The sequence below is a fragment of the Tiliqua scincoides genome, chromosome 5 (assembly GCF_035046505.1).
Source record: "Tiliqua scincoides isolate rTilSci1 chromosome 5, rTilSci1.hap2, whole genome shotgun sequence".
In the NCBI taxonomy this organism is placed as follows: Eukaryota; Metazoa; Chordata; class Lepidosauria; order Squamata; family Scincidae; genus Tiliqua; species Tiliqua scincoides.
The window spans coordinates 85,987,280-86,009,023 of NC_089825.1; the positions used below are offsets into that span (position 1 = coordinate 85,987,280).

Below are 21,744 nucleotides of genomic sequence, written 5' to 3' on the forward strand. Positions count from 1 at the left end.
AAAATTATAGCCCAGCTACCTAAAGGCAGCCCAAACACAGACAATTTGGAGTACTTCTGGAAGGCAGGAAGAGGGGCAATTGCTGGTGAGTGCCGAAGGGGGAAAGCATTGCGCATTTCTGGGCTGCCCCCCCCCCCCCGTGGAAACCTGTCTGCGTGGCTTGATTAGATAGGTGTGATGCATGAATAGGCTAATTAAACTGCATTTTCACAAAAGGCCAAAAATTTTCGCTGTTTCGCTGTCGCTGGCGTCACCGCACTGACTGACGCATGCGATGTCTGCCTGTGAGTGATGGCTGAAGTCCTCTTGCTGAGCTCCCTACCTGCAGCTGTTGCAGGAGAGAGAGAGAGAGAGAGAGAGAGAGAGAGAGAGAGACCACGTACTCCACTGCTAAAGGATGCAGCTCTGTGGAAAGGACAACAGTGCATGGACAGAGGTTGTGCTTCTGCAAGAGTTCACAGGTGGCTGACAGAGTGTTTCAGGCATTAAACATGAAGGCAACTCCACTTTCCAGCTGTGTCCTCAGTTGAATTTCAAATGAGCCCTTGGCACGGGATATACTCTGCCTTGGGAAAGGATCTCTTTGGTTACAGTAGGGCTCTGAGGAGGAGGTAGTGTCTGATACAAAGCCGTGATCCTTTTTTTGGCAGGGTTTTTCTACCTGCCAGACCTCTAATGGAGTTTCTCTTGGATGCATTTTATGTGGATCTTTCGGTAATGCTCCCCCCCCCCCCCGACATCCACACAAGAGTAGAGAATGCGGATTGGATGGACAGGGAAGTAACTCGGACTGGGAAGGTGCACATTTCCCCCAATCATTGTTAGTGAATTGATTCCGCTCGGGAGCAAATCAGCTCACTGGGACTTTTGAGATTAAGGCCTGGCAAGACTTGCAGCTTTAATCACTGGATGCTAATTGGCCGAGGAAGCAAAGAGCCCTCTTGTGCTAGAGACCCTTTCACTTGGGTGAAGAGGATGGACAGTGCCCAGTTTGGCAGCTGGATCCGGCTGATCAGATCGGGAAAAACCACAGTGGTGGTTCTTTCAAAGTGGCACACAGACCAGCCGTATTACAATTGCTGTCCCTGTACTAAACTTAGGTAAATATGTGAAGCTATTGTACATTGGCAGCGCATTCCTATGCTTGTCTACTCAGAAGTTAGTCCCATCATGTTGAAGGGGCTTACTCCCAGGAAAGTGTGTATAGGATGGCAGCCTGCCAGACCCAGGGCCAGCCCAAGACCTCCTGGTACCTAAGGTGGTATGCCAAATGCTACTTCCCTTACATAAGCGGTTCCCAAACTGTGCGCCGTGGCTCCCTGGGGAGCTGTGGAAACCAACCAGACTTCTCATGAAAAACCCGCCACCCTATAAATGTAGCCCGATAGGGAGCCATGTCCAGTGGCCCAGTAGGTCAAGAGAGCTGCCAGTTAAAAAAAGTTTGGGAACCACTGCCTTACATAGTGATGTGCCAGCCACTGATTCTCTTGCTTCCTGGATTGGAGAAGAGACTGAGCAGAAGAGTGAAGGAGAGGAGAGTGGTGGGCTGGTCCCCCACACCTCTCTCCTCCCCACATCCTCTTCTGCTGGTCTTCCCCTTCCTTTTGCAATCGGCGACTGGCACATTGCCAGGTAAGGAGGGTAGCATTTGGCCTGCCACCTCAGTCGCCAAGAGGACATGGATCAGCTCAGGGTGCAATGGCACAAAGTTAAGCATGACAAATAAAGGAAAAGTTCTAGTGAGCGTGTGGAGAGGGAGATGGCAGTGCAGTGGGTCAGTGGGTGAGAGGCAGGAGTTCTGTTGTCATCATCATCTTCTTCTTCATCCTCATCACCATCATCAGGCCGTCATCCATGTGCATTGATAGGTCATCGTCTATGCGCAAGGCACTTGCACAAGAGTATAGAAAATCTTGCTGGGTCACGCCATCAGTCCTCCCAGTCTGGTAACCTCTTCCCGTTGCTGGCTTGCCTGATGCCTCCAGGATGCAGGGAACGAAGGTCCCAGCCTCCCGTGGCATTTTGTTTCCAGCTTCTGATCAGTGTTTTATGCTACCTCTGAACATGAAGGCTTCATTCACTACTATGGCTGCTAGCCGTTGCTAAAGCCACCCATCATGAAGTTGCTCAGTCCTTTTCTAGATAGAGCATCAAACCAATCCATTCCAGGTGTGAATGTATGCATTGTATGAAGAATATAGAATATCATCTAGAACAGGGGTTTGGCAGGAGGGCCAAATCATTTCTCTGCCACTGTGTTGAGGGCCAGGGGAAAAAAAGAATTAACGTTTCAAATTTGAATAAATTTACATAAATGAATATATTAGAGATGGAACTTGTATGAATGAATGAAGATCTTGCAATAGTTCAAGGCCTATAAAAGGCCTTGCAGAAAGCAAGGCCGGCCTTTCCTTTGCTGCCGCTGCTGCATCACAGACGTGAAACAGCAAACAGTGGAGGGAGCCCTCATCCCACAGCTCACGCGAGTTGGCCGTCATGTTGAGAGCAGTTGCATCAGGCCCGTGTGGGCTCCAGCTAGTCTCCGGAGGGCCAGAGGCTCATTGGAGACTGGGGGCTCCCTGAGGGCTGGATTGGGAGTCCTTGAGGGCCGCAAGTAGCCCCAGGGCCGGGGTTTGGGCACCCCTGATCTAGAATACCGAATCCCATCTAGTTCTGTGATGTCTTCATTGACTGGCAGTGGCTTTCTTGGAACTCAGTGGAGATGCTTTTTGTAAGAATACTGTGGACCAACCTGGGGTGTTGTGCTTATGCTCTCTCGATCGACTTACAGGTGCCTCCCCAAACATATGAAGCATTCTTTTTTCTATTTCTTCTGAGCCAATAACTCAGCATTGTCTACTCTACACTGATTGGTAGCAACCCTCTGTGGTTTCGAAGAGGGGTCTTCTCCAGCCCACTCTGCAGATTACAGGATGTAGTATAGACCCTCCCACTCAATGATTAGTAGCAGGTTGCCTGAGACACCTGCTGCAATCCTACACACACTTTTCTGGGAGTAAGTCACATTGAACACAGTGGGACTTACTTCTGAGTAGACATGCATAGGATTGTGCTAACAAATACTTAGATGCAGTGGTGCTAAAGTGACAGGACCATTGTATCCTAGACAACTGTGTCCCTATCAAATGTGTCCCGGTATTGGACATTTGAATCCCTTTTCGTGTCCTGGACATTTGTGTCCTAATAGTAGATGTATTTTTTTCATTTTTTTAAATGCCAAGGTAGGGTTTGGGTGAGGACAGAGGTAAGAGGCTTAGCATCTAAAACATGGAGTTTGTTATTCACATAGTTTCTCACCCAGTTAAAGTGGAATGCAAATAACTAGGATGCCACCCCCCCCCAAAAAAAAAAGACGTGAATGTCCAGGGATATAAATGACCAGGTCTCATTTGACCAGGTCACAATAGACCAGGATGCAGAAATCCTAGTACTGTATCCTAAGACAGGTTCCCAAACTGGGGTGCCCCAGTCAGTGAAGAACTGTCTCTTCCCCCTTAAGGGTGGGGCAATAGCAAAGGCAGCGATGCAATCACCACAACTGTTCCACTGCCTGGAACAAAAGGTTTTTTTTTTGCTTATCCCTGGCAGTGCTGGCCCTCCAAAGGGTGCGAGGAGCCCACAGACCTGGGTAGCGATCACATTTTTCAGCTGTTCTGAGGCTTGATTAGCCCTGTACAGAGATCTGCGGGCTCCCTGCAGCCTCCAGAGGGCCAGCATTGCCCAAAAAAATTCCTCCTTTTATCCCTGGCAGCGGCACAATTGTGGTGATCTAGTTGCTGCTTTTGCTCCTTCCCCTGCAAGCACTTACAGCAACCCAAACTCTCCCAGAGACGTGAGTCCTAAGAGGTGCTAACCACTGTCCTAAGAGGTGCTAGAGCTCAAGCCTGCCTGGAAGTCTTACACTCTGACTGGAAGGACTCTAAAGTGCTGGCCTTTCAGGGAGAGACGGAGAGAGAATGTGTGTGGATAGATGGAAAGGTCGGCTGTAGTTATTCAGTAGTGGCTTAAGTGCACTTTGTTCATGCACGGATGCCTGCTCTGTAGTTGCTGAACTTATTTTTTCCTTCCTGGCTTTGAGGTAATCTTATTTACTTTTTACTTCTTCCCAGTTCAGGCCCAAACACCTGCTCATATTCCAAAGGCAGGAAAAGTTATTCTTCTTTCCTGAGAATAGCTTCCTGAGTAACGTCCATCTGGACCTAGCTTTTCCCCCATCCCTGGTCATGAGGGTGGAGAGGTGGGAAAGAATCTCCTCTAGGAAGTGGTTTAGTTAAATTCTGATGCCCTCTCCCCACCCTTCGGTGTCCATCTGCTTGCTGCATTGGGGAGGGAGAGCTAAAGCCTTTCCCAAACACTCATGCTTTGCAAAGTAACCCAAGACACCATCTGGGGCTGGGATAGCATTCGGCCTTGTCTCCAAGATCGGTATAATTGTTGGTCTCACAGCAGGATTGCAAAGTGTTTTGCAAAATCAAAAGTGCTTTCTATTGTTATGCATTTATATAGCACCATAGCTGGCTGTGGGCCCAGTCCTATCCAACTCTCCAGCACCAGTGCAGCTGCAGTGTAGCCCTGAGATACAGGAACAAATGTTCCCTTATCTTGAGGATGACTTTGTGACTTTCTTCTCACCACAGGATGCAGCACATGCCCCATTGACACAGCTGCACTGGCACTAAAAAATTGGATAGAATTGGGCCCTGTGGCACTTAAGAGTACCAGAAGCAGGTTTTAATTCTTGATGAATACTGGTCCAGTCCTTCACTCCTTGGACAAACAAGTTATTTGAGGTGTTTTGCTCTCAAAGTTGTCCTTGGGCATGAGACTTAAGGGAGAGGTAAACATAAGCAGAGCTATGTGTTTGCTAAATTCCTTCAGGAACACAGGAAAAGCACGGAACCAGCTTCCTAGACAGTTGTAGTTTTCATTCAAAGAAATCAAAAGCAAGGTTCTAGTCCTCATGGCTGCCAGGATAGGATTGAAATTCTATGACAAATAATCTGCTGGAATTTCAGAAAAAAACTAGTTCTAACAACTTTGACATAGCGCTTTGCCCTTCTCGCTCATTAACCAGAGCCAGAATAAATATATTTATTTACTTCTTTATTTCAAATATTGATCTTGCTTTTCTTTTGGTCTTACTAATGAGATCCCAAAAGGGGTTCCTAAGAAAATGTCAACCTTTCAGTCACTAAACAAAAAGGGATATCAGTTAAATATCTAGAGCCAATGCTGCAGAGTGCAAGGAACCCTATCAATTCAAAATCTTTAATAACGTTTGACAGTGTTTGATGCTTGTCAGCTGTAGGGATTATCAAAGCAGTTTATAATCATAAAATCAGATTGATAGGTGGATGCTGCTGTTCTCATGATGATCGAACTGGGATACCTGTTCTGTCTATGGTGTCAGACAATGGCAATTTGTGGCTGCACTCCCCTGAAAAGTGATGGTGTCTGCAAAGGAGAGTTCAGGGGGGGGGGCAGATGTTCTTCAGAGCCCTCTCCTCTGTCCACCAGGTGTTCCTGCTGCCCCCACCATCTCCACTGCTATCGACGCTGCTGCTCTGAGCAGATGGTATCAAGGGCTCTCAGCGCACAGAATTTCAATAATGGGTTATGCAAATTGCCTTGATTTGGATGGTTTTGATCAGTTGCAGGATCTTGTTTTCTTGGTGCAGAACCTGGATTGCCTGGGCACAGAATTTATTCCCCCCCCCCCCTTATTAAAGCACAGGATTACAGAAAGCCCTGACTGTAGGTTAATGGACATTTGGCCAGAATGAACATAATTTCTTATTGCAGTGCAATGAAGCATTATTGGTTTGCTTGTTGCAGAATTTATAGTGTTTTGGCAGCTGAGGCTAAGGCAGAGGGGAGACATTGAGCTGGAGTAGAAGTCAGGGGGGCGGACCCATGAAGAGGAGGCAGAGGGCAATAGATAAGTCCTTCTCTGGCCATTTAGTTCTCATCCCCCTGCCTGGTTTCTGAACTCCCAGCATTCTCGGTCTGCAAGTTTTTATAACCTTGTTTCAAACGAAGAGCAATGAGTCAAACCAAGACCTTGAATTCCTGGGATATTCTGACAGTCTGTAACTTGCTCTGCCTCCATACAGCTCAAATTGGGTTGTTAAAACCTTTGGACACACAATGCCTGAGAGGCTCATCTGTGTGAGCCCTGCTGAAATGAACCAGCAGCTTTTAATTTGTTTTAGTGGGGCTTTTGTTGGAGAAATTCCCTGTGGGTTTTTCCCGCCTTTCATTAGGCCAAGGCCTGAAGCATCTTTTCTCTTTTTTATCGGTTACATTTGTAACTGACTAGACCAGAATTTGGCTAAGCTTTCTGTTTTGTCTGAGGAAGAATTCTGTGGTACCTGAGAAGTGGCATGTGTATGGAACATATGGGTGGAACATAAGAACCGCCTTGCTAGATCAGGCCAAAGAACCCATCATCTAATCAAGCGTTCTAACAGCAGTCAGCCAGATGCTCTTGGAAAACTTTCAAGCAGGTTACAAGAGCAATAGCTATCCATTATTTGTCCCCAGTATGTGGTACTCAGAGATCTACTCCTTCAGAACATGGAGAATCCTTCTACTTATGGCCTGTAGCCATTGCCAAATCTGTCCTCTGCAGATGGTTATTTAACACATCGGAGCTGACAGTACACACCTAGGTGGCTCATGGGTCAGATTTCATTTAAGGCAGATCCTTGTATCATTATAAGACCTGTCACATTCCATATATTGTGAAATAAGATTGTGTGGTCACAGTAGGCAGCTGATTTGAGATGCCGTTAAAGGTGGCAGCGCAGGAGACCGACTGTGTGATCAGTAGGGTCCAAGCCACTGGGGGTTTCTCCTGTGCAAGACCCATGGAGATGAACAGGAGCAGCACAAAAGTGCTTCCTGTGCTCCTTCCTAAGGGTGGCGATTCCTGCACAAATGCTGAAAGAGAATATTCCACCAGATGTATTTTCAGGTTCCTTAAGGTGTTCAGGGCTGGATTTACTCATTATCATGCCCCTGGTTCTTCACATCTCTTGAGGCCACAACAACACAGCACAGTAGCAGCAGTTTCCAGACGGTTTTCTTTGGGGGTTGCACTTGGGTTTTTGCATGATCTGCCTCTAAAGAATAATTCTGGCTGCCATGAGATTCTTCTCTGCATAGTCAGGTTGGGCAGTCTTGGGAAAAACTACACAGTACAGACCTTGCCTTGTAAATGCTTTATGGGAGTTTCTTGGCTGTGGCTTGGATGAGCCCTCTGACCAAACCTCCTCCATGCTCCTTTCTTGTTTCTTCTGTCTCCTCTGGACAAGCCGCTTCGTACTTTAGGCATGCACAATGGGAAGTTTCTCAAAAGGGAGGCGCCATTTCAACTTCCAAACATTGCTGCATCATTGACGTCCTGCAAACTTTCCGGGAAGCCACACCTGCCAGTCTGCTAGTTACCCCTTTGCTTTATTTCTAGATATGTGAAGATTGGTTGTGTTTCCTCGGTAGAGGCAATGTACTCTGCACATGGTCAGAAAGAGCCCTGCCCTTGGTGATGCTTTTGTGTGTACCACGGATGAATTCATCCTGGAATTTGGGGGGGGGGGAAGATTCTGGTGTTAAACTGAGTCAGGGTTCAGTAGAGGGGTTAAGATCTAGGCTCTGTGTGTGTGTGAGTGAAAGAGAGAGAGAGAGAGAGCACTCATTTTGATATATACCTGCCACCCCAGAGCAGAAACTTTGATCCATGCCTATCAAAACACGGGCACTGTACCCTCCCCTGCCCCCTCTCCTGAAATCCCATCAGCTGGAATTGACATTCCCCCCCCCCCACTCCATTCCACCTCCTTGATCTGTGTCAATTTAGGAACCATCAATTTCCCCTTCTTCCTGTGGTAACCGTAGAGACTGGTACATTATGTAATCGTGATGCCTGACTCATCCCCACCTCCTCCTTGTCACTTTTTTGTCTCTGCCCAGCTCAGGGTGGTATCATTACCTCCCCTTCTGTTCTTACGATTGGCTCATACATCCAGGGGCCCAGAAAAATGGCAACATCTTCAACCTCTATAGAGTAGTATGGAAGTCCTGCTGCTTAGAAGGGAGGTATTCCAGCAGCATTCAGGTCTTTCCTGGGAGCCCACCCTGGCTGCTTCGAGGTGCTTCTATGGGTCGAACCCAGGGAGTGAGAGATAAAGGGCTCCCTTCAGACTGTGCAGCCAAGTTTCACATGCTGCTGTCAGGTTCGGAGGTCAACACATCTCAGAATCATTTTCAGTACCAAGATGTAGTCCGGGGATATTGGGACTGACAAGATTGTCTCTGGTCCTTTCCAGTGCCCCCAGCAGCTACTCCTTCTGCAACACACCTGCTTGTAGGAGGGTGGGCTTCTAGGTTCCATGCTTTTGCCCCACCTGTTTTGCTTCCAGGTTGGCAATTGTGAGGGAGAGCAGGTGGTACCTTGCTAAGATCCATATTTGGCCCGGGGACCTCCCGGCTCAGCCTATACACACTTTTCAGGCATAACTTGAAGAACTGGATGGTGTAGTGGTTTGGAGTTGAACTTAGACCTGGAATCGCTCGTTTCAAATCTCCGCTCAGCCATGAAAATTCCTTGGGGGCTAGAATCTATCTCTCAGCCTCACCTACCTCACAGGGTTGTCGTAAGAACAAAAGGAGGGGAAGAACCATGTACAACCCTGAGCTCCTTGGAGGAAAGGCAATATAAAACAATAATGATACTGATAATACTGGTATTTATATAGCAACTTTCTGACCATTGGATTGCTCCTTTCTTTATTCAAGGTGGTATACATGGGCAGGCTATCTCTAAACCTCCAAGGGTTTTTTTACAATAAACAAAGACGTTCTGTCTTTCAAGACAGAGACTGCTTTCCAGGTGGTCTTTATTCTGGCCGTGTTGCCTCCCACACTGAGAAACAGCTACAGCCAGCTTCTTGTCTCCCACTCAAGAAAGCTTCAGCTCAGCTCATCAGCGTCAAATTCTTGCTGTGTTCTTGAACTGGCGACCTTCAGATGTTATCTTTGGGCTTAATGTCGGCACTACTCTCTAGGTCAGACCTGCTGCCCAAGGTAGGTAGGTAGGTAGGTAGGTAGGTAGGTAGATAAAACACACTTCACAACTAGAACAGGGGAGGATGGTGCTGGATGTGGTGCTACCCCCCCCAAACCAAATATGAATTGTTGTTTGTTTGTAGCTGAGTAAGGAAAGGATGCAACTGGAGAGATTTTGAAGTCTTTGGGAGTGGAATTAAGTCCTCTGTGCTTGACTTTGAGAAGGGCTGTTCTGGCTCTGGGCCTCAACCAAGAATGCCCTTTTCAGCTGCCCATTAGAAAGCTGAGGTGGAGAAGGGGACAGTGGCTTGTGCGGTGTGATGAGCTACTGTGGGTAGAGCCTCCAAATCCTGCCCTTCCCTGAGGCAAGGGGAGGTAGCAAGCTTCTCAAGCAGCCGATTTGAGGTGCTGTTGGTGGACACAGAAAGATGTGACCGGGAGTGCAGGGGTTGTGGTGGTGGTGGTGGTGGTTCACATTTCCGTAGATGCCCTTGCTGTGTCCCGAGGTGCACCTCTCTGCCTATGTCACCCACCCATTCGGAGCTCTGGGACCCTGTGAAGGGCTATGCCGCTTGTATGTTCAATGATTCTGTCGGGGCCCCTCCCAGATGCCTGACCCCCGACTTACCCTGGAGCAGGCACCCCATGCCCAGGGTGAGGAGGCTTCTCTGCCCTTGAAGGGGGCAAAGCAGGTTGGCTCACCCCAACCAGCCAGAGGGGGCTGGCAGGGCAAACAAGGAACATTGCAGGAAACAAGCCAGGAACAGGAAAGGCCTTTTCTGCCCCACCTGGAGGAAGGGGAGGGGCCAAAGGGGGCGGGCTTGCTCCATAAAACAGGGAGGCCAGGGATGAGAGGCAGTCAGTGTGAAGCAGGGAGCTGTGAGGTGAACAGCTCCTGCTCCTAGGCCAGGTCTGGCAGCTCTGCTAGGGAGGAGGACAAGGGTGCTGGAATCTGAGGCCTCCCTGGCGGTGGAACAAGCCTGCTCTAGGCCCCTCCAGGGCAGGGACCCTACAGATTCCCTCCCTCTGCTGGAGAGAAGTGGCATCTAAATGAATCAGCTTGGCTTCCAGCCCCCATTGGCAACTCTGGCGCCTGGCTGCCAGCAGTGTAAAAAGACCTGGCATTTTCCTGGCTAGCTGCAGTTATGGCAACTTGGGAGGAAAAAAAAGAAGAACGATGGACGGCGACAAAAAACACAAGTCCTTTAAACTAACATGGGTGTCTCTTCTCATATCGCTCAATACCCCTCAGTGCTGAATCCCAGGCGGGTTCTTCAGCTGATGGACGCCCTGCTCTCTGTGTTCCTGCAGTCTGCCAGCAGTGAGTTTATCAGCTTCCTTTGTGCCCTAGAAGTGGGGGGCAGGAGAGAGGTTGGCAAAGCTTCCTGTCAAGACAGCCAGCTAGCTTTGTCCTTTTGCCTGTTGATGGTGGCCAAAGGGGGGAAGGTTTCATTCCTGTGAAGGACTCTTCATTTGCTTAAGGCTTGATATATTTTATTGTCTTGTGGCCCTCACAACATAATGTGGGGAGGGGGGGGTTAATCACTACTGATCCAATTTTACAGATAAAGTCACTATGGCTGAGAGAGAAAGAGAAATGCCGAATGCTACACAAGGAGTTAATGGCAGAGAAGAACCCCAGTTAAAATACATATATTTAGTGGTGGGTCTCCATTTAATTTAAGTGGTGCTTTAGCAGACCGAGAGCAGTGCCCTGCTTTGCCTCACAGCATAGTGACTTTTCCACTGGCTCTTTGCCGGTGTCTCCTTTGATTCAGATTGTAATAGGGAACATCTTTTCATTCTTTTACTTTGTAAACTGCTTTGTCTACGGCCATACTACCCCGAACGCGCCCAATCTCATCTGATCTCGGAAGCTAAGCAGGGTCAGATCTGGTTGAATGAATGAATGAACAAACTTTTATTAGGCATAGAGAAATCATAAAAGCAGACATAATTAGTCCTAATCCCGTTTATCAAAAACGGAGTTAAGATACTAAATTACTAATAAAACATTTACAGTTCAACATAAAATATCAACATTTTTGACAAATTACATTAAAAAGGCTTGGAAATCACCAAAAGTAAAAATTTAGAAATTCCCTCTTAGCACATCTGGTGAGCAGTCATTTAGGAGACACTTCAGTTTTGCCTAATCCGAAAGCCCATTCATTTTGCCGAGAAGTGGAGTCATGTAAGTGTGGCGGGATCTCAGACCTGGTTTGTACTTGGATGGGAGACCACCTGGGAATACCGGGTGCTGCTTTGGGAACTTCCCTTTTGAACAGCTGTACGTATTATGAAAATAATTATAAAACAGTTATTAAAAAATAATAATTTTATTATGAAAATAATAATTAGAAATTCAGACTTTGCAAATCCAAAACCAGTTTCCACCAACTTGGTTATGTACTTCTCCTAAGCACTGTGTTGTGCTCACAATTCATGTGGTCAAAGGCTAGACTTTTCCTCTCTCTACTCTCTTCAATGCGCATTCGTGAAGGCAAATTGGCCATGTTTAATATGCGTTTGAACCTGGAAATACACAAAATGATGCAGAAACTAGTTATGAACACAGGCTGCAAGAGTGTCCTGTGTGAATGGCGTTTCAGTGACGCTTCTCACACTGTGGAGCAAGCCTTGCTTGGGGTATTCCAGGAGAGGGAGGTTCGTCGGATCCCCTTTGGGTGTCACAGGAAGGGATAGGATCCATAGTCAGATAGAGCCATCTTCCCCTACCTACCTTCCCCTATAAAGTCCATACTGGAGCTCTGCCTGCCGAGCCTCCCGTCACTGCTTGTAATGTTGCTTTGCAGGTCTTGCTGCCAGGCGGCGGGGGTCTGGGAGTCCTACGTGTATCACTGGACACAACCTGAACTACCACCAGTTGTACGAGTACCATTGGTTGAGAAACACTGATCTGAAGGCATTTCCCAGTGGGTGGTTTTTGGAGAGGTCTGAGGTGTCTTGTATTGTGCTCCTTTCTAGTGCCCTGGGAATGATCGGTGCCACAAACTAGAGATCATACAGCAGCAGGCTTCATGCACACAACTGCATGCAAGGGACTCTCTGTGCTGTGCTTTGGAATATAGGCAGTGGCTACTGAACTCTGGCGGGGACAGGAGACTGAATAGGATTAGGGGCAGAGGCCAGCTTTAAGCCGCTACACTGAAGTCACAGACAAAGCGTGAGACCGCTGAACTGGAGATCATTGAGAGATCTGGCAGGAATTCTTTTTGGCTTGAATGGACACCAACGGAGACTGTTACCGCAAGCAGTAATGTTCTCACGCGTGATGTGAAGGCAAACGCCGGCACTCGCTGCCAGGATTGGTTGTGACGCGGGCTCTTCAACCCCTGCTGATTGAACCTCATTTGCCTTGATTGACTCAGGCACATTATCTCCACTTTCAGTATGTGCTTGTCTTTTAATCTCGCTTTGTAAAGATGGTTTTATTTCCTCACTCTTGGGATGCTTCCTGATGACAGCAAAACAGCAATTTAAGTTCTGTTTTTTGTTGTGTTTTTTTTTGCTAATGCTATGCCAGCATGAGCCAAATTCCATTCTAATTGGGCAATATGTAGTCCCAACGCAAGTCTGTCTGTCTGTATTTTGCATTTACAGTCAGTTCTCGTTATCCGCTAGGGTTAGGTTCCAGGAAACCCTAGCAGATCGCAAATTTGTAGATCATGAACCACCGATCCTATGGGAGATCAGTAGGGTTAGGTGCAAGGGGTATCCTAGGATGGAAAGGGGTACCTTCCTTGTCACCAGAAGAATGCAACCGAAACCCTCAGGAAGCCAGCAGTGTGCAGCAGGAAGTTCCAGAAGATTTCTGAATGCTGCAGAGACCTTCCAGGTGCTGCTGGGATCTTCAGACTGGCACCCACAACCATTGTGGACCCCTTTAAAATGGCCAGGGGAAGCTTCTGCCAGTCATTTTAAAGGAGTCCATGCTGGTAGCCTCTGGAAAGTCTCTGCATAGTGGATAATATGAACAGAGGCGTGGATAACGAGAGAAGGTAGCAATTCTGTCCCTCTGCAGTTAAGTGAAGTCACAGATAGTGAATTTGCATATAAAGAGAATGACTGTATATCTCATCTTTTTTCAACAGCAAAAGTCAAGGGGGCCATCGAAAGCCACATGTGGCACCCCAGGGGCCTGTTATCTCTTAAAAAAATTCCCATTCCACTGCTACTGTGACACAGAAGGAGAAGTTTTCTTTAAATACCATGTAGGCAGAGCAAGACCGTGGACACACTTTGCATATTGTAATTTTTAAAGAGTGAAACTGACAAGCTTTCATCTTTGGAAGAGTACTGCTCTGGTTTCACTTTGGTTTTGGCTTTCTACAAAGTGAAATTGACACCGTTTTTGCATTGAGACTGTAGCAGGGCTCAGCAAGGAAAATCAGTTCTGAATCTCTGGATTCTTAAAATTGGTATATAGTATCCACTTTGGGCCTCACACTGGATGACAAACAACTGTTCTGTAAAAGTCATAGAAGTACCATAGCTACAGCGGCAATCTTACACCCACTTAGCGTGAAGTAAGCCGTATTGAATACAGTGAGACTCACTTTTTAGTAAACATGCACGAGATTGCACTGTCAGTCTATTTTTGTTGTTTGTTTTCAGTGTTTATTGGGTGAGAGGCTGAGGAGAGCCTTACCGGGGCTCAGTTGCGGAACCTCTTTTCAGAGGAAGAGCACACGTGTCCAAAACATTTAAAATAAATAAATATGCCCGAGGGAGCTTGTAGAATAATCCTCATAAAAATTGCAGTACATCAGATACAATAAAGCCAGTTACCAGTTTGCTAATACAGGGCCCAATCCTATCCAATTTTCCAGCGCCAGTGCAGGCGTGCCAAAGGGGCGTGCACTGCATCCTGTAGTGGGGAGGCAGTCATAGAGGCCTCCTCAAGGCAAGGGAACATTTGCTCCCTTATCTCGGGGCTGCATTGCAATTGCACCAGTGCTGGAAAGTTGGATAGAATTGGGCCCACAGTCAGCAACTGATCAGGAAAGAGCTTCCAGATCAGGCGGTATGACATGCAGTGGACTTCAGTGCCAATGTGTTGGCATTGGGAAACTGAATACTGAGGCTAGGTCGCTGTCCCTTTGAGTTTCTGCATTTTTATTGTGGGTGGGTGGGAATTAGGAAGGACTCCATTGAGACCTGCAGAACTGTATGGGGGTACAATTTGGTGACCATCCCAGTGGATTTAGCTTTTACATTTTTTGTTTTGTTTCTGCAGCTCCTGTTCACAAACGCCTCCCCTTCTGCGCATTCACTCTCAGTGTCATTCTTCCCTCTATCCTGTTCCACACCCCCCAACTTGGCCTTCTGTCTGAACCCTCAGGAAACACTGAAGTGGGGGAGGAAATGACAGAATGGTCGGATGTACCTATATTTAGGAGCTGAAGTTGGGCTCTGTTCCTGGCACCAGTTCTGTTCTTATCTGGCTTCTGCACCTTGGGGTGGGGTGGTGGGGTGGGCTAGATTGGTAGAGTTTAGGTCATTTGTTAGGACATCATGGCTTTTCCTAGAGAAGCTTGCAGTCCCCTGCATCCCAGCAATTGCTTGCACCTCCATAGAGGCGTGTTGGTGGGAAGTACTGATTTGGAACAAACATGGGTCCTATTGATGTGCTTAAAAGCTATTGTTAAAATACTTCACATTATAAAAATATAGGTATGTGAATTGCCTTATCTGGGAGTGCGCTGGAACTGCTTTCCTAAAGAACCCATCTCTTTTCTTTAATGTCTCTTCCCTCCAACCCTAGTTGGCTAGTCCGGGGTTCTCTGCACCTCATTGGTCTAGTATGGGGTGGCCAAGCCACAGCTTGCAGGCCAGATGCAGCTCTTTGGCATATATGTGTGGCTCAAGGAAATATGTTGGCTGAGCTCAGGGCTTTTCAAACTGGGGTGCCATGATGCCCCAGCCTGAAGGCCCTGGCCTCTGCCCCCTTAAGGGGCAGGAGCAGCGATGTGATCTCCAGATCTAAGGGGGCTGCAGGGGCTTGGCTGGACTTACCAGAGCCTCGTGCAGCCTTCTGGGGGTGTGGGGAGCCCCGCGCCAGCATCTGCAGGGCTCGCCATATCTTCAAAAGTGAAAGTGCAGCGCTCATGCTCCATTTCTGGTTTTGTGGAGGGTGATTGCTGCACTTTTACTTTTTAAGACCTGGGGAAATGCTTGTTCAGGGCTCTCAGCACCCCTGGGAGGCTGCAGGAGGCTCTGTTAAATCCAGCCAAGCCCCTGCAGCCCCTAAGCGACGCTATCCTGGGGATTGCGTCGCTGCCTCCCCCCCACCCCCGCAAGGACTTACTGCAGGACTGGAACTCCCTTGCCGTTTGAGAACCGCTGGCTGAGCTCCTTTTGGCATCACAGCTAATGTGAAAAGTGAAAATCAAATTTTCAAGCTTTATAGTTATTTACCGGGTATAAACTCGGCGTCCACTGGATTAAAACGTAAGTTTAATGTTCAGGGTGAGTAAATATATTTAAGAATTTAAATGCATCTTAAGTATTGCGGCTCTCAAACGTTTATCATATGTGGCTCTTACATTAAGCAAGTCTGGCCACCCCTTGTCTGCTAGTTTAAAACAGCAACAGCAAGTCCATCTGCCACAGGTTCTGCCTTTACCTGTTGTGTATGCATGCTGAGGTTTTCATTCAGGTTGTCCTCACACCTTAGTCTACTCCCAGTTTACAAACACCTCATCATTTCTCTTCAGGACTTCCATTCATCATGGAGGACAAAAAACCCAGAAGCTTTTCTCCTCATCCTCATTCTTGTCTATAGTGCCTCCTTCCCCCACTCTCCTCTAGGCCTTCCCAACCCTACGGCACAGCTGACTTCTCTGTTCTGTCTCCTTCCCTTTTCACAGGATGGGTCCCGTCAGCGCCTTGTGCAGAAGAAGAAGACGGTCTCCTTCAGCACCATGCCCAGCAACCGCAAGCTCAGCAGCACGGCAGCCTGCATCTCCTTCATGCTGGAGGGATGTGAGATGAAGAAGGTGCGCTCCAACTCCCGCATGTACAGCCGGTTCTTTGTGTTGGACCCTGATTTACGCTTCATGCACTGGGAGCCTTCCAAGAAGGACTCTGAAAAAGCCAAGATTGAGATCAAGTCGGTCAGAGAGGTGCGGGTGGGGAAGAAGACTCCAGTGCTGCGCTCCAATGGCCTGTCTGACCAGTTCCCAGATGAATGCGCTTTCTCCATCATCTACGGAGACAACTATGAGTCCTTGGATCTGGTGGCCAGCTCGGCGGATGTGGTGAATGCTTGGGTGATGGGGCTGCGGTACTTGGCCTCCTATGGAAAGCATACTCTGGAGGAAGCTCCTGATACTGGCCACCCCAATCCGCGAACCTCATGGATTTCCTCTGTCTTTGATATCGCGGACCTGGAGAAGGAAGGCCAAATCCCAGTCTCCCGAGCTGTGCAGCTCATCCGTGCCCTCAACCCTGGTATGAAGGCCTCGACCATTGAGCTGAAATTCAAAGAGCTACAGAAAGCAGCCAGTGAGCGATTGGGGGAAGTGGTCAGCTGTGAGGTCTTTGTGGAGGCCTATTGTGAGCTGTGCACCAGGCCAGAGGTGTTCTTTCTCTTGGTCCAGTTTTCCAGCAATAAGGAGTACATGGGCCTGAAAGATCTAATGAGCTTCCTGGAGGCTGAGCAGGGCATGGAAGGGGTTACGGAAGACATGTGCATGGAGATTGTCCGCAAATACGAGCCGTCCAAGGAAGGCCGAGAAAAGGGCTACTTGGCCGTGGACGGTTTCACTCGCTACCTCCTCTCAGCTGACTGCGCCATATTTGACCCGCAGCACCGCAAAGTGTGCCAGGACATGAGCCAGCCGCTGTCCCATTACTTCATTAGCTCCGCGCATGGTGCATGTCTTGGCGAGGACAGCTGCTTCTGGGGTGGCTCCACCTCAGACACTGGGGGTTATGTGGCAGCCCTCAAGGCTGGCTGTCGCAGCTTAGAACTAGTGGTGTGTGACGGCCCATCTGGAGAGCCTGTGGTCAGCGCTGGGACCCGCTTGGCCTTCTCCCGGGTGGTGGGTGCTATTGCGGAGCATGCCTTTGAGGCGTCCGAGTTCCCTCTCATCCTGTGCCTCTCTGTGCGCTGCTGCCTTGCCCAGCAGAGGCTCATGGCTGAACACCTGAGGAAGGCCTTTGGGGACAAGCTGTATCTGATACCCCCAAACCCTAACGAGGTCTACCTCCCCTCTCCAGAAACCCTCAAGAGATGCATCCTCATCAAAGGCTGGAAGCTGCCCCCCAGCTGCCAGTCTAGTGAAGGAGAGGTCTCTGATGATGATGAGACTGCCGAGCTGGGCCTATCACTTGGGGACGAGGACCATGAGCTGCCTCGCTGCAGGCAGGTCTTGTGCCGGGAGCTCTCGGACTTGGTGAGCCTGTGCCAGGCAGTATCTTTCCAGGGATTTGAGGCCTCCCGGCGAGGACAGTGCTATTGGGAGGTCTGCTCCTTCAGTGAGGTGGAAGCTGGGCGCTACGCCAATGAGGATCCGGAGGATTTTGTAGCCTATAACAAGCGCTTCCTGTCACGGGTTTACCCCAGCCCCATGCGCATCGATGCCAGCAACATGAACCCCCAGGACTTTTGGAAATGCGGCTGCCAGATGGTGGCCATGAACTACCAGACACCAGGCCTGATGATGGACCTGAATGCCGGCTGGTTTCGCCAGAATGGGGGCTGTGGCTATGTGCTCCGGCCGGCCATTATGCGCGAGGAGGTGTCCTACTTTAGTGCAAACACCAGGGACACTTTGCCTGGCATCTCTGCTCAGCTTTTGCACCTCAAGGTCATCAGTGGTCAGAACCTACCCAAGCCCAAGGGCTCTGGAGCCAAAGGGGATGTGGTGGAGCCGTATGTCTGTGCTGAGATGCATGGCATCCCCGCTGACTGCACGGAGAAGCGTACTAAGACGGTGCTGCAGAGTGGGGACAACCCTATCTTTGAGGAGACCCTGGAGTTCCAGGTGAACCTCCCTGAACTGGCCATCCTGCGTTTTGTGGTGCTTGACGATGATTACATTGGGGATGAGTTCATTGCCCAGTACACCATCCCCTTTGAGTGCCTCCAGGTGGGCTACCGCCATGTGCCCCTCCAGTCCTTGGCTGGTGAGCCCCTCCCCAATGCCACCTTGTTTGTGCACGTAGCCATCACTAACCGGCGAGGTGGAGGCAAAGCACACCGGCGGGGACTCTCAGGACGGAAGGGACGGCGCATGCGGGAGTATACCTCCACCAAAGCCACAGGCATCAAGGCCATCGACGAGGTGTTCCGTACGGCCACACAGCCACTGCGGGAGGCCACAGACCTGCGGGAGAACATGCAGGTACCCAGGTAGTGGGGAAAAAGCAGCTGAACTCCTGAGTCTGATTTTGAGGGCTCTTAGATGGGGAAAACAGAGTATCTCCTGAATCTTGAACCCCCCTGAAGGTATATCTGTCCTATAGAGATAAACCGTTCTGGGAAACTGAACAGTCATCGCCTCCCTGCAAAGGAGGCTGGGAACTGTCATTCAAAAGCACCTTGTGTCCCCAGAGTGACTTAGCAGAAACTCGTGCAACTTGAAACACATTTAAAACACATTTATGTTGCTATTGTAGACATGTCCTGAGTGTAAAATGATGAGGTCTGGTGTGTGCCTGGGGGAGGTAAGGAAAAGGGGTGCTGTGAGGATCAAATGAGTCATGAAGGAAAATGGGAAGAGTTATATGAGACTGGAAGGTCAACTAATCCATCCCCTCACCAACCCCTTCCACAGATCAGCCTATGCAGCTACAATTGCAGGGTCAGTAGTAGGTACACCCCAGAAACATGCCTATAGAGCAGGGACTTTTAACTTTTTGACAATCAGAGCCCAATCCTATGCATGTCTACTCAGAAGTAAACCTCATTACAGTCAGTGGGACTTACTCCCTGGAAAGTGTGGATAGGATTGCAAGCTTAGACTCCTCCCCAGTCAATGGTCCAATATGCCTTCATACCCATTTCCCCAGAATGTCAAAATCATCATCATCACGGATCATATTAGGTACCAGTTTGACCTCAAAAGATGTCAGTAGCTTTTACTTTATATATGGATAGTTAGGAATAGCTCAATCCATATTGATTATGGTGGTAGTTAATAATCTAATCTATCAACAATTTTTTTAGTCCCATACCACCATCCTTTGGTTCTCATTCCCCCAAGGTGTATGGACACCCCTGGTTCAGAAGCCCTGCTATAGAGCTTATAGCACCAGAAGACTTGGGCCATTGTTAGCCAAGCCATATACTCCAGGGATAAATGTAGATCCCTCCCTGCTGCTGCTAATCTGATCTGTAGGCAAATGCTTTTGCAACAGACCCTGAGTATGGGCAAAGCCAGTGCCCTGAGTCTTCCCAGAAGGAAATCCATTTTGGCACAAGTGTGTCCTCTCCAGCTGTGGCAGCCCCATGTCTTTTGAATCTAGTGATTTTCTCTGGACCCCCCTAGTGGTCACTTTAGTACCAGGCAAATAAATACTTTTGCCCCAGTCCCTTCCCCTGCTACCAGTACTGATACAGCCTTGTAAAAAAGGCACCCACGCTGTATACAAAGTCTCTCTTAAATGATCCCACTCATTCTTCCCTGCTGTCCACATGCCCAGAACTTTCTCCCAGGAAACCAAAATCCCTCCTCACAACCCACTTTTCCCATGAAGTCTAGGGGTTTGTCGTTTCCCTGCAGCTGAAATGAAGCCTGTGTACAGGTCCCGCCTCCATATCCAGGGATTCAAGACCCGTGGTTTTAACGAGGTTCTGAATCCCCGGTGGAGAATGGACCTGAGCTTTAGGAAGCGACCGGAGATGCTCTCTTGTTGCGTCTGGGAGCCTTTTTGAAGCCTGTAAGGCTGCTGAAAAGCAGAAGTGCCCATTAAACACCTCCGTGCGCAGCCTCTGTCGGTCTCAGACCAGAGAACATATCTGGTCACCTCTGGAGATTGTATGGTCTGGACGCATGGATTTGTTTATCTGCAGGTTTTAGTATCTGGGGGGGGGGGCTGGAAATGGACCTCAGTATGCGAATACTGAGGTGTGATTGTATGTGCATCTGAAGACCCAAGTTTGCCCTCTTGCATGATTCTCCCTTCCTTCTTGACTGCAGCTATGTTCTAAGGAGGTATCATGTGACTGCCACTGTAAACAGTGGTCCTGTGTTTCCTCTCGCTCTCTCTTCCAGTGACATGTAGCCAAATAAAATGAAGAATGTGACATTATTGCATGATAAGCTGCTTGCCCTTGCCAGCCGCTGGAGTAGAGTCAAGTCAAGGAAACCCACACAATGATGTTGTCATGTTATAGGTTTATCTTAAAGAGGTCTTGTTCGGGGAGAGCAGATCAAAAGAAGCAAAACGTTTAGATTTGGGGACAGTCATGGAATGTTCAGTACTGACTGGTATCCGCCTCAGTTGTCCTTCGATTGCTGATGTTTGTCTTAAGACCCCTTGCCCAACAAAATAAAGATCAAACACAATGACAAAAATAGAAACATTGACAGCAAACAGAAATGGAGACTGTAAGGTCCTTGGGGCAGAGGCCTCTCTTTTTATTTGCTTTTAGAAATTGTACAGTGATGGCACTACATAGTGCAGCCTAGGACTGTGCCCTCATTATTTTAGAAGAGGACCTTGTCTTTTCACCCTCTGTAGATCTCCATGTACGTGGGCGGTGCTATATAAATAAATGATAATAATAGTAATATTCTCCCAATGCGGACAGACTCAAACCACTCAGCTCAGTGGCAAATATAGCCACAGACAGCTGGTGAGGCCTCCAGCCCCTTCAGTCTGTCCTTGCCTTCCCTGGCAAGACAGGAGTTGCCACCCTCTTTCTCACACCCTCTCAGCATAGCAGCTGGCTTGATTGCCTGGGAATACCTCCCTGCCCCAACTGAGCGTCTTCTTGGTTTCTTCCTCTCCTTCCTAGTCAGGGGGGAATAAGCTCTGAGCTTTCTGGAGCAGGAAGTCCATCCCCCCCTGTTTAAATTTCAATTCAGCCCTGAGTTCCCTAAAAAGCACTGATGCTCTCGGTGTTTCCACCCTAGTCTCTGAACTGGGAGGGGTGTATCAATACAGGCTTGCAAACTTGGAATGAGGATCATTGAAATAATAGTATTAATATGTGAAATACATTGAGCACTTAGGAAAAAGCACAGGATAAATAAAAATGAAGATACCATTATACAACATTAGAGCAGTTGGTATTGTTTTTATTGCTATTCCTCTTGCATGGGCTGCCTTGCACAATCTCGATTCCCCTTATACAGTCTGGGAAAAGTGAGGCTGAGGAAGAGGGACTTGCATAAATGAGCCCTGTTCTGTCATGTCCCTCTTGAAGTCTCTTTCCCTCGGACCCTATTGCACCTACTGGTTTAGAACAGGGGGCTTCAGAGGTAAGACCCTGCCCCTTCCAAGTAAGGGAAAGGACAGAGTCAAGGTGACCACAAATTTTGATGGCAACCGAGGCAAGCCAAAATACGTAGGTCCCTGGGGACAGGGTTATTGGGAACCTGTGGTAGAAGGGAGGGCCAAAAATTGGCCAGAAAAGCATAGGGTGGAGGGCCCAATAGCATCCTTGTGTGTTGGCATTGT

General features: G+C 48.5%; 1 protein-coding gene across 2 annotated transcripts in view; it reads left to right on the top strand.

Moving 5' to 3' along the window:
• Nucleotides 1–21,744, top strand: part of LOC136651414 (inactive phospholipase C-like protein 2) — a 41,393-nt gene that overhangs the window by 8,737 nt on the left and 10,912 nt on the right. The window contains exon 2 of one of the 2 annotated variants that reach the window (XM_066627776.1): nucleotides 15,981–18,461. In XM_066627776.1, coding sequence (XP_066483873.1) covers nucleotides 15,981–18,461 — 2,481 coding nt within the window. Of the gene's footprint in view, nucleotides 1–15,980; nucleotides 18,462–21,744 lie in introns of those variants that run through there. The other variant, XM_066627775.1, reaches the window with a different exon arrangement.